This window comes from Brassica oleracea, chromosome C6 (assembly GCF_000695525.1).
Source record: "Brassica oleracea var. oleracea cultivar TO1000 chromosome C6, BOL, whole genome shotgun sequence".
Lineage (NCBI taxonomy): Eukaryota > Viridiplantae > Streptophyta > Magnoliopsida > Brassicales > Brassicaceae > Brassica > Brassica oleracea.
The window spans coordinates 37,277,337-37,289,922 of NC_027753.1; the positions used below are offsets into that span (position 1 = coordinate 37,277,337).

General features: G+C 35.2%; 1 protein-coding gene and 1 pseudogene across 1 annotated transcript; both read left to right on the forward strand.

Annotated features, from left to right (window-relative positions):
• Nucleotides 1–2,312: 2,312 nt before the first annotated feature.
• LOC106298339 (pathogenesis-related protein 5-like) lies at nucleotides 2,313–3,621 on the forward strand. Its single transcript, XM_013734443.1, has 2 exons — nucleotides 2,313–2,400; nucleotides 2,746–3,621. The coding sequence occupies exons 1-2, from the start codon at nucleotides 2,352–2,354 to the stop codon at nucleotides 3,426–3,428; spliced, it is 732 nt and encodes a 243-aa protein (XP_013589897.1). The 5' UTR covers nucleotides 2,313–2,351; the 3' UTR covers nucleotides 3,429–3,621.
• A 1,623-nt stretch (nucleotides 3,622–5,244) lies between these two features.
• Nucleotides 5,245–12,229, forward strand: LOC106298959 (annotated as a pseudogene).
• The last annotated feature ends 357 nt before the right edge of the window (nucleotides 12,230–12,586 follow it).

Sequence of the window (12,586 nt, forward strand, 5' to 3'; positions counted from 1 at the left end):
AAACAAATGATATCAAGAATTTATAGGCAGAAACGATTCCCGAGCTGCTTTTTTTCCATTGCTACTTCTTAAATCTACACTCTACAGCTACTTATTGCATTCCATGTTGTTCGTTCTCTAGACACTCGCATATTCATCTGACTCTTATCTTAATTGCTTTGTTGTTGCATCAAGCTGTGTTGTGTGTTGCTAGTTTCACTGCTTTCATTTCGCCTTCCAAACTGTCATAGAGCTACAGAACTTTGCAACTCTTGTGTTTATCAAGTTAGAAACAGATCACACCCCTGTTGATGTTAAAAGATGTTCTATGTAACTTCTGATTCAGTGGGTAAAAGAAGTACCTATTAGAGCAAAACCTGAACAACTATCCACACCGCTCTCATTTTCTTTGCTTTTGCTTAACGTCTCCGTAGAAGCCGAATCTCTCACCAAGCAACATCACGCAAATCCGACGCGCCTTTCGAGCGGTGCGTTGCAACCGCTATGCAGCACCAAATTTGAATTTTCTCCACCTTTTTGGCTGGGACGCACTTGAAAGTTGAAAACACCAAATACCAGACATCTTTTGTAGATACATTTTGATTCATCAAATCTATTTGTAGAAAGCTATGAACTAGCCGTTCTTGTTTCAAATAAATCTTACAGCTAGTAATCTCTGATAAATCTACAGCCATAGAAAAAAAAAATAAAGGGCCCAAAGCTATGTAAACAAGTTCTAGGTGGAAATGTAACTCTGAGTAAGGAGACTAATAGAATTCTGGTTATTTGACGACATTGACCCATCAATGAAAGGGCCTTAGCTAAATGTAATAAGTTCAAGGAAACCCATCTTATGGCAGGTTTTAGTTGACTCAGTTAATGTTTTCCCCCACACAAAGTTGTTTTAAATTAATGACTGTCTAAGTCAGCCTTCTCAACCCATTAAAATTCAAGATCAGTCTCCAATATGTTTTCCATTTCCAACCAGAACAGAAGATTAATCGTATTGCCACGGCAGGTACAAGTTAAGCAAATAACTCTTTGATCACACACAAAGTTAGTTTAATTCATGGACTAGATTCTATTTTCACGTTAGTCTTCTAAACCCATTCCCTGATTAGATACCTTGATGGAATGTGCCCACCGTGATTATGGGTCTTTGTTGGAGAAGAGGTCTTTGATTTGATTCCTCTTTAGAAAAGCATGTTCTCTCTGCATTATTGTTATTCATGAATCCGCCAAGTAACAATATTGGACCTACAATAGTTTCTCTCATTCGTCGAATTGTTTCTCCTCCATTCGTACATTTGCCAGCGTCAAAATACGTAGGAATATTTGTGTCCATACAACTTGAACTAAGCCAATAATTCGATCCTTGTGCTGGACCAAATGATATCTTTATTTCACATATCCAAATAATAAATGTCGGACTGACTCATTTCGAAAGATATATCCGACATTATACTTGTAGTGAATACTATCAAAAGTCCTAACCATTTGTTCACATCCTAGATTCCACGGTTTGCCTAAATGGCATGGAGGACATTTTCATTAGAAATGAGCTCGCTATATGAATTCTATATGCGACATATAATTCATGGAAGCGGTCGCAAATAAATTGGTTTGAGAATGCATTCACAAATTCTCATATGGATATCATATGGGATAAAGTGATAAACCTTCAAATACAATATTTTTTTCCTATAACAACGAGAAGTTGACCTATAATAATAGAATTTTTAGATCACCTAGTAAAGGTGTAAAAGGCCGCATATCCAGTTCTTGTTGGGAGAACTTTACTCTCCTAAAAAAAGTTAATTTAACATGGTTTACACCTCACCACAGGAAAATGTAACCCAAAAATTTCTAGTCATTCGTAAACGAAAAAATCTATAAACTGATATTCAATTAATTCTTATACTGCATGGGTTAGATGACGTAACATCTCATGAACCCTAAAGTTCCCGTGTGCATCAGCCACATGGCTGAGTCAAAACTGAATCTAACGGTAGTATTTCCTTGAGTATGTCTATTTTGATAGTAAACTAACGCAAGAAAAACCATGTAGGCAACTAAAATTCACAGAAACCAACGTAGATGGATGGGATTTTGTAAACGACATATACTTACAAAGAAAACCAAAAGATATAAAGTATAGTACTATACTATAATAATAATAATTACACATGCAAAAAGCATATATTACAAGATACAAAAAAAAAATATTACACATGATAACACTACGTCACTATAGATGACCGCATAAAAGTGAAAAATACTACGTCACTACCTCGAGCCTTCACTTATAAATGTGGGATCGGTGCCATTCATCACCTTCATCATCCACATCACTAAAAACCGAGTAACAAACAATGGAGAATCTCTCCACTTTTCACATTCTCTTCTTAGTGTTCATCACAAGTAATTACAAAACACTCTCTGTTTCAGTTTCGGTCACCTTTCGCTATTACATTCTACATCATCTCACCTCCTATGTTTTTAAAGTAGCATAATTATCAAATGAAACATTGGTCTATGTATAAGTTTCAAAAAAAAAACATTGGTCTATCTATACCCTTCAAAATTTAATAAACAATTTATATAAATATATGTCTCCAAAAAATATTATTAATTTTTTTACTAAATAGTTTCTACCCCAGGGACGTTTTATTTGTTGTAAATATGTTTCTCAGTAATTATAATATTTCGTCGTTGGTCAGTAATTTAATTTATAAATGTTTTTGGTTTGTGTTCTGAATAACGCAGGTGGTGTTGCTGTTTCCACCACTGAATTCACTTTGCAGAACAATTGCCCTTACACCGTCTGGCCCGGAACTCTCACAGGGAACGGCGGAAACATCCTCGGCGACGGCGGATATCAGCTGAATCCAGGCGCTTCCGTACAGCTCAGAGCTCCTCCAGGATGGACTGGCCGCTTCTGGGCTCGTACCGGCTGCAACTTCGACTCCTCCGGCAACGGTAAATGCGTCACAGGAGACTGCGGCGGCGTTCTCAAATGTGCCGGCGCCGGCGGAGTTCCTCCAGTCACACTCGCCGAGTTCACTGTCGGAGAAAAGGATTACTACGACGTGAGTCTCGTCGACGGCTACAACGTCAAGATGGGGATAAAACCGCAAGGAGGGTTCGGAGACTGCGATTACGCAGGCTGCGTTTCCGACCTCAACATGGTTTGCCCTAACGAGCTTCGTGTCATGGATCCGCAGAACAACGTGGCGGCGTGCAAGAGCGCATGCGCGGCGTTTAACAAGGAGGAGTATTGCTGCACCGGTGCTCACTCCACGCCGCAAACTTGTTCTCCCACGACTTACTCGATGACGTTCAAGAAAGCTTGCCCTGATGCTTATAGCTATGCTTATGATGATGAAACTAGTACGTTCACTTGTGCCGGAGCTAACTACTTGATCACTTTCTGCGCCACCGGTTCTTAATATATGGAGCTTCGGTTTAGGTTCGGGTCGAGTTTATCTCCTTTAATCATGTTTGTTTTGGTTGCTTGCTATGTACGGAAGATGAATATCTTCTTCCACTTCTATGGTTTTACTTGTGTATTCAGTTGTTGCACCCAGCTGATTTGCATTATGGCCTACAAATAAAATAATGATAATGATTTCTGGAGACAAATATTTTTATGTTATATTTCATATACCGGCATTGTTAGAAGATCATGCATTTGTACCTAAATGCATAATTTGTACCTAAATGCATAATCTTCTAATAGATGTTGGTATATAGAATGACAAACTACTCATGGTTTTGTTAAAAGGTCGGGTAACAATATGGTAGCTCAAAAGCAGAGCCGAATCAACACTGTTATAGACCATAGGTCAAAATTTTATTTATTTTTAACTTCTAAAATTTATATTCAGATAATATTTAAAATATTTTTAAAATTTAATTAGTAATATTTTGTATATTTTGTGATGAAAACAAAACTAAATACATATCAAATATTTTTGGGTCAATTTCGATTTTATTTATTATTGTTATGATTTTTCTATATAAAATATATATATCTATAAAAAAAACTGAACCCCTTAACTATTAATATACAGAGGTACACGCCTTGGATCCGGGGCTAGGGATGGGCGTTCGGGTACCCATTCGGGTTCGGTTCGGATCTAATCGGGTTTCGGATTTTCGGATTTAAAGATTTCAGCCCCATTCGGGTATTTCTAAATTTCGGATCGGGTTCGGTTCGGATCTTTGCGGGTTTGGTTCGGGTTCGGATAACCTATTTAAATTATTTTAAAATTTTTGTACTCATTATATGCTTAAAATTTCTCAAAATCTATAACAAATAATAATATATTACATATAAATTTGTATAATATATGTCAAAATACCTAAAATTAACATATAAATTAGTTTGATTTGAATATTTGGATAGAAAATCAATAGATATTTCAAGCATTTTGGTGTTTTGAATATATTTTAGCTATTTTAGACATTTACTTTTGACTATTTATGTATATTTTGAAATATTTTAGACAACTTAAAAGTATCTTATATATTTTGGATGTTTTTAATATATATTAAATCTAAAAATAAGTAATATATTTATGTATATAAATCTATTTTGGTTACATTCGGGTACCCGAGATACTTCGGTTCAGGTCGGGTTCGGTTTCGGTTCTTTAGATACCAAAAATTTGAATCCGTTCGGATATTTAATCAATTTTGGTTCGAGTTTGATACTACCTTTTTGGATCGGGTTCGGATCGGTTCTTCGGATCCGGATTTTTCGCCCAGCCCTATCCGGGGCGGTGGCACCCCTGGTCTCCCTGCTCAAAAGGGCCACCAAATGGCATTTTTTTATTAACTGTTTGTTTTCATTCTCTTTCGTGCCTAAATCCAATTGTGTATTCTGACTATATTTCAATTAATAAAATTCTAACTGTTTGTCGTTAGAAGTTTTTAAAAGAAAATCTAAATTGTTTGATGTTTGTATTATGTAATGAATGATAACCGTGTCAACTATCATGTTTTCTCATGAGATGCATTCAGCAAGTTCAAGGAAACTCATCGTCACGGCAAGTTTTAAGTAAGGCAACTAATCTTTCCTTCCACAAAAAGTTCCAAATTTCTCTATGTCTTTATGTCTATTTAGCCAGTCTTCTCTTCTCAAACCATTCTATTAGTCTCCCTTGATGGAGTCCCCCCCCCCCCACCATGAATTATGGGTCTTTGCTGGTGAAGAAGTCTTTCACCATAATTGGTGGTATTAATGAATCCGCCGACCAATAAAGACCTGCAATACTTTTTCTCATTCGTCAAATTGTTTTTTTTCGTATAGACTTATGTGACATATGGTGAGTTACCAAGTTTAGATTTGTCATTCTCAAATTTTGTTTTTTTCTAAACAAATACATACGAATTGAAGTAAATCCGAGAGCCTCCCATTTTCAAATTATTTATTTCGAGCCAAATACACACAGTAATCCTTGTTTTCAAACAAGTTGAAGTAAGCTGAGAAGCTCTAGGTACTCGGAAGGTCCAGATTAATATATACTTTTATTTCACACATCCATATAATCCGATCAGAAAGCATGGAAAATCTCTCCAGTTTTCACATTCTCTTCTTCATGTTCATCACAAGTAACTACAAAACACTCCTCTGTCTTATCTTTCTCATTTCATTATTAGATTCTACATCATCTTATCTCCTCTGTTTCTAAAAGAGGACAATTCCATGTCAGCTTCCTTTTGATGATTTTTTCGTCTTCTATAAGTACAGTATGTTTCAATTCATTGCACAGTAAATATGATATTTAGTCGTTGCACAAATAGTTCTCGTAATTTCTTTTTTGTCGGCAAATAGTTCTCATAATTTCTTTTTTTTTTTGGTATGAATAGTTCTTATAATTATTATTTTTTTTGTCACAGAAATTTTAATTAGAAACTAAGAAAGAGATTTGAACCCAAAGATGGCTCAAACCCAAAGTCATTACACAGATAGATGAGCTTGAAGAGCCACTTTTGCTAAGAAATGCAAGAAAGAAACAGATGCAAAACCAGAGGAGATCGATCGGATGTCGCTAACGATGCCGATGATTTCTTTTGACTGGAGGTTGCCGGAAATAGCTCTACGAGTGTTGAATTGTTGGAGAGAAACATGAGTGATGAAAACTCAAGGTTTAGCGCCACGAAGAGTCGCATCAAGAATAAACTCTTCAAACGTATGAGAACAGCTCTAGAACCGACTATATTGATCCGGGAGACTATGTGAATCTCAACTGATCCGGAGAGCAACACAATCGATAAGCAAGATGTGGAGGTTGTTGAACCAATTTTATTCTCCGAAACCATCGGTGGATTTGGCATTGAACCGAACAGAATGGTTGACTTTGTCGGAGGTAGTTGTCGGAGGGAGACGCTTGGCAAGATGGAGTCTAGTGATGTAGCGGATGGTATAATCGAGTCAGAACCACACCCCTCGACATTACCGTGTCGGAGGCCGCTAGTAGTAACCGGAAGAGACCTCAACCAACAATCAGCAGACTCAATAACGTTCAGAGAAAATGCACGAAGCGAAGCCAACATGGTTATGAGACCCATTACCCAAATAGAATTTTTAAATCTGTAAAACTTAGGCCCACACCAAAAACCAAAGCCCACGCCCAAAATAGTCACAAAGACAATTAGGGTTTTGTCGTGTGGGTGACTCACGTGCGCCGTCTCTCGATTCGCCGGAGCGAGCTGTAGCTGCCAACCTCCTGAGTCCGGTGAGACTCAATGTGACTGGACGGAGCGCGGAGGAGATGATGTGTTGTTGAAAAGGTACTGGGTTTGACGATGGAAACTTGAGAGAACCTTGACATTGTCGGAGATGTCAATAAATATTCTCTGCAAGGATTATCTCCACAATATCTTTGGTGAGCCGGTGATGTCTCAGAGACGGGATACACGGCAGTACCAAGACCAGCAAGACAGATGACAAGGGTTGGTGACAGATTTGCTATACAGAACTGAAGAATCTCGTCGTAAATGAAGGTGGCGAGGAGTAGTGGAGGCGCTTCAGATACACAAAAGCCTTCAGATCTGGCGAGCCAACACTCGGGAGGAGTAGATCTGGTAGTTTTGCTTCCACAGAAAAGAGCGGCGCCGATGGTTGAAGACGAATGTACGATGTCGGCGGTGAACAGAGGAGACTCAGGCATGGACTCCGCTGGTACAAGGAGGTGAGAAGATCTGGTGAACAGAGCTTCGAGACGGCGAGGACACAAAACCAGTAACTGAAAGTGACGAAAAAACAGGAACAAAACAAGAGTAGAGCAAACGATGGAGAGGAGGACCCGACGCGTCGAGACGGACAACGCACGACTCTGCTTCGGGAATCGGGACTGAGAGAGAAAAGAGCTCTTTTAAATTTTCATAGTTACCGTTCTTTATTATCCTTTAGTTCTTATAATTATTATTCTTTCTTTTTGACGGCAGGCGGAGTTGCTGCTTTCGCTACCGAAGACAGTTGTCCATCCACCGCTTGGCAAGGAACTCTCACAAGAATAGACGATAACAACCTCGGCGCCGGGGGATTTCAGTTGAATCCAGGCGCTTCCGTTCAACTCACCGCTTCTTCCGAATGGTCAGGCCACGTCTGGGCTCGTACGGGCTGTAAATTCGACTCATCGGGCCACGGTAACTGCGTCACCGGAGACTGCGGCGGAGATAGTTCAGTTGCAATGGCAGAATTTACTCATGGAGAAAAGGATTCCTACGACGTGAGGCTCGTTGACGGTACCAATGTCAAGGTGGGAGTAAAACCCCAAGGAGATAATAACTATTTGATCACTTTCTACCCCGCCACAGGTTCTTTTTATTGGTTTTTAGTTTTGGTTTATGACATACCACCGTTCAATTTAGAATTTGAAGTTATTTGGTTTTCATTACGGTGTTGTGTTATTCAATTGATGTAAACTCAAATTGTTAAAGTTTTAAGGGGGAGAGGGTTATTGGTATTTAAGTTTTGAAGGAATTATAAATTTAAAAATTTCATTGCTAATTGGTTTATGAATTCTTAAAATCTTATTAGAATATTTTGGTATTGGTCTATGAACTTCTAAATTCCACGCAAAATCTTTTGTTATTCGATTTATTTTAGTTTTTATTAATTTTGTAATAAATTCTCTCTAATTTTACTTATAATACTCAATTTTACAAATATCATTCTTAAAATCTATGTAACAAAAACATAAACACAAAAAATTTTGTATTACATTTTAATTGTCAAGTGAAAGATCTATATATAATAGCGTAGACTTTTAAAGGCTACAATGCCAAAACAAAAAAAATGGCTGAAAAAATTGATTTTTTTGCACATAATGAGATATCCATTCTCACATAGTTACAGCGGACAACTAACAGCTAGACCATTGAAAGTTTGGTGAAGTATGTGGCCGGTTATATACTTAATAAATTGGTGGACGCAACCCCCTTCATTCGTTTCTGATAAGGATCGGTTCTGAGCAAAGCATATTTGTTTCTTTAGAATTGAAGGAAACATATGTCTTTTCCAAACGTCAGTAGTGTGTGGGAGGAGATGGAGTGAACTGTGTCTTATTTTTTGGCCGACGAGCGATCTGCGTATAAATTTCCTTCTCGCTCTTTCGTCTTTGATTTTGATATTCTAACCCAGTTTTTGTATTGCAGTTCACTCGAGTTTCGTATTTATTTTCTTGATTATGTTTCATCAGTGATTGGTTCATGACATTTCGCCATAATTGATTTGAAAATTGCTAATACCTTAAGTATTTATTCTTCTTATTCAGTAAACTGATAATTCTCAAGCGCGGCACTTGTCTGTGCATGAGAGTTTAAGTGGGGAGGTTTGTACTTGAAGAATAAGTGGAAAGTTAGCCTTCAATCTGTACAAGGTTTCTAAATCATTGCGTTACAGTACAGATATAGTCTCTTCATAATATGAAAAAACCAACGATGTGTTTATTCAAAAAAAAAAAAAATTCATGATGTTACTTTTGGAACCAGCGATGCTTGAAACTTGTCATGAAAGGGTAACAGCACGTAGGATGAGAAGATGTGCAGGTGGAGTGACCATTCTGGCCAAGAGGGAGGAAAAAAAGGTTTTTCTTAATGTATACACACACAAAAAGTGTGAAATTATAATATTATGACTATTTGTGGTTATAATATAAACTTTATATTTTGTGAACTTGATCATTTAGTAATAATAAATATAAAAATGCTCTGTTTTTATTGTTTATTCATTGGAAATATAATTTTATCTCTTTAGAAAAAGTACAAATTTAAATTAGCATATTACTATGAAGAGTGTCGATTATTTGATTAAGAAGCTTATAATTTTGTAACAAGCAAGTTCAAAATGATGTCAATAAGTACCAGGAAAAATAAGGACATGTTTGTGGAAATTGCTTAGTTTAATAAAAAGCTTATTATATAATTAGATGAATCAACAAATTTCTCTAATGATTCTAAGAATCATTCTAGTGATGACATGTGGCTACAAAAAGAAGTTGTAATGCTTCTCAAATAATATATAGGGGATTTGTAGAAATTGCAATACTTGAGTTAAAATTTACAATAGTGAGATGATCATGTATTTAATTATGTTTAAAAGAAATATATTTCTAATAGTTTTCATGCTGTAAATACCAACAATATAAAAATTTATAAAAAAAAAATCTGTCATTTATGAAATTTGAATCCATATAAACATTGCGTCCATCTATGACACTATTTTTTCTTTTTAAATAATATCAGTTTTGGTATTTTAGTAATATACTTTAATTATTATATCCATTCAAAACATTAAACTTTGTGTTATAGTGTTCTACATTATTTTAAATAAATATTTAGTTTTATATATTTCATATACTTATTTATTTTATTTTTTAGTTTTTAACATATGTATTATTAATTACAAATATATATATGTATTTTAAAATTTATTTCAAAAAGTAAATATCAGTATTAAAAAGAGAATAAATATTTAATTATAATTTCATATGATGAATATGTTACACTAAATTATTATATTACTTTTCACAAACATCAAATTTAATGGAATAGGGTAATCCTATTAGCGATGAAATTATACAAAATTTGATGTTTAGAGTTTAGTTGGAATTCTATTGGAATTCTATTACAATTTAAAAGTGGGATTTTATAATACTTAATATAACACTAGTACATTTATAATTACTTATTAATTTTATCTTACTATTATATATTTCAATTTGTATAGCATAATCTGATTTAAATATCACTTTCAAAATACTCCTAAAACTTATAAATAAATTTATCCTACTTTGTCTAAATATTTAAAGTATTACAGAATCACCAAAAACTTAGAAATATTAAAAAGGTATTTTTCTCAAATCTAATGTATAGTTTTAAAAAATATATTTATTAGACTGTTAGAGATAATAATTACTTTCAGAAGGACAAAGACTTTTATTCAGTTTCCGACAGAATAGGTGAAACAAAAAAAAAAGAAAATGAAAGATTGATCACCTTTGAAAAAATATTTTTTTTTTTATATAAGTATTAATAACTTTTAGTTGTTCTATTATAATTTTGGATTATTAACCATTGCAATATTATTTGATTAACCATTTTAACCGGGTTGATTATTGCAAACTAAAATTTAACTATTACAATCAAATTTTGAACATTATATTTTTTATTGTTTGCTATCTTCCCCCGCGGTTCGCGGGGGTTGGCAATCCTAGTAATTGTAAAAGAAAATTAAATAAACAAAATTATTATCTTAGAATCATGAGAAAATTCATGGGTTGATTTTTGAAAACTTTAAAACAAAAATCTACAAATCAAAATGTTAAAATATTTTAAAAAAACCCAGAATATTATTTTAATATCAAATAACTATATATAATGGAATATTTTTCTTTCCAAACTTATTATTCTATTTCTAATAGGCCCCTTATAATCAATTAAAATTTAATATTTTAAAATAGTTATAGTTGATAAAGTCGAAAATGTTCAGTATGTCTTGGATTTTGATTTCACTCATTTGTTCATGTTCATTAGAATCCATAATAAATGATTTGAAATCAATGTTAAAACACAAATAACTTTAAAATCTTTTAAAAATTGAATAACACTAAATTTTAATCATTCGTCGAATAACACCAGATTTTAAATTAGATTTATAAATAACATATCTAAAAACAATTGATTTAAAAATAAATGTAAAATTACCATTCCTATAACATAAATTTTGATTACATTTAAATTCTATCAAGACACATGATTGAAAACCACCCCTAAGATTTTTTTTGTTAAACCATACTAAAATATCATTTATTTATTTTTTAAAAAGATTTACGTTTTATTGTTTTAAGTAATAAACTCTACTGAAACATTTTAAAATGATTGCAAAAAAATAAAATAAAATAAAAATGCACAAGTTAATTGTTTATCAGTAAGAAATTCAGCAAAACTGGATTTCAAAACTCCTAGTTGGCTTGTTCTTTTAATTCATTTTAATAACTTTGGTTTGTGTGATGAAAAATGCAGGCCACATTGCCGGTTCCTCCACCGAATTCACTTTACAAAACAATTGCCCTTACACCGTCTGGCCGGGAATTCTCTCCGGCAACATCCTCTCCGACGGCGGTTTTCGATTAAGTCCAAACGCTTCGGTACAGCTCACCCCTCCTTCGAGATGGTCAGGCCGCATCTGGGCTCGTACCGGCTGCAACTTCAGCTCATCCGGCCAAGGCAAATGCGCCACCGGAGACTGTGGCGGCGTTCTTAAATGTGCTGCCGCCGGCGGAGTTCCTCCAGTCACATTGGCCGAATTCGCCATCGGAGACACTGATTTCTATGACGTGAGTCTCGTCGACGGCTACAATGTCAAGATTGGGATAAAGCCTCAAGGAGACTGCAAATACGCAGGCTGCTCCTCCGACCTCAACTCGATTTGCCCTAACGAGCTTCGTGTCATGGATCCACATAACAACGTGGTGGCGTGCAAGAGCGCCTGCGAGGCGTTTAACACGACGGAATATTGCTGCACGGGAGCTTTCGATAAGCCGGAAACTTGTCCTCCGACGGATTACTCGAGGATCTTCAAGAAAGCTTAGCTACGCCTATGACGACGCAACAAGCACCTTCACTTGTTCCCGGTCTAACTACTTGATCACTTTCTGCCCTTAAAAATCCGGATCTCCGGTTTAGACTCGGGTCGAGTTTGTCTTCTTGCTATGTTAGGAAGATGAAATTAAAGAAGTCCTTGCCAAATGGGGTTTCTTAATTTTTTTTTTTTTTTACTTTTTCGAATTTAAAAAAAAAAAAACGAACCAATCGTGAGCCGCCACGTGTTAGTGGAGCCCGCGAACAGTGTAAGAAACCCTTAAAAACCGACTACTGTTTAGTAGTTTTTGTAACCGGTTTCCTAAAAAAAATTGGGTCCTACGCGGGATCCACACGCTAAGAAACCCTCTAGTATACCCGGATAAAGATGCTCTAACTCAAATAAATGCTGGAGATAAAGAGAATAACTACATATACAGATTTCTTCTTTTCTCCTAAAGGGCTAAAAGTGTTCATTGAGTTAAAAATAAAAAAAAACTACAATAGGTTATAT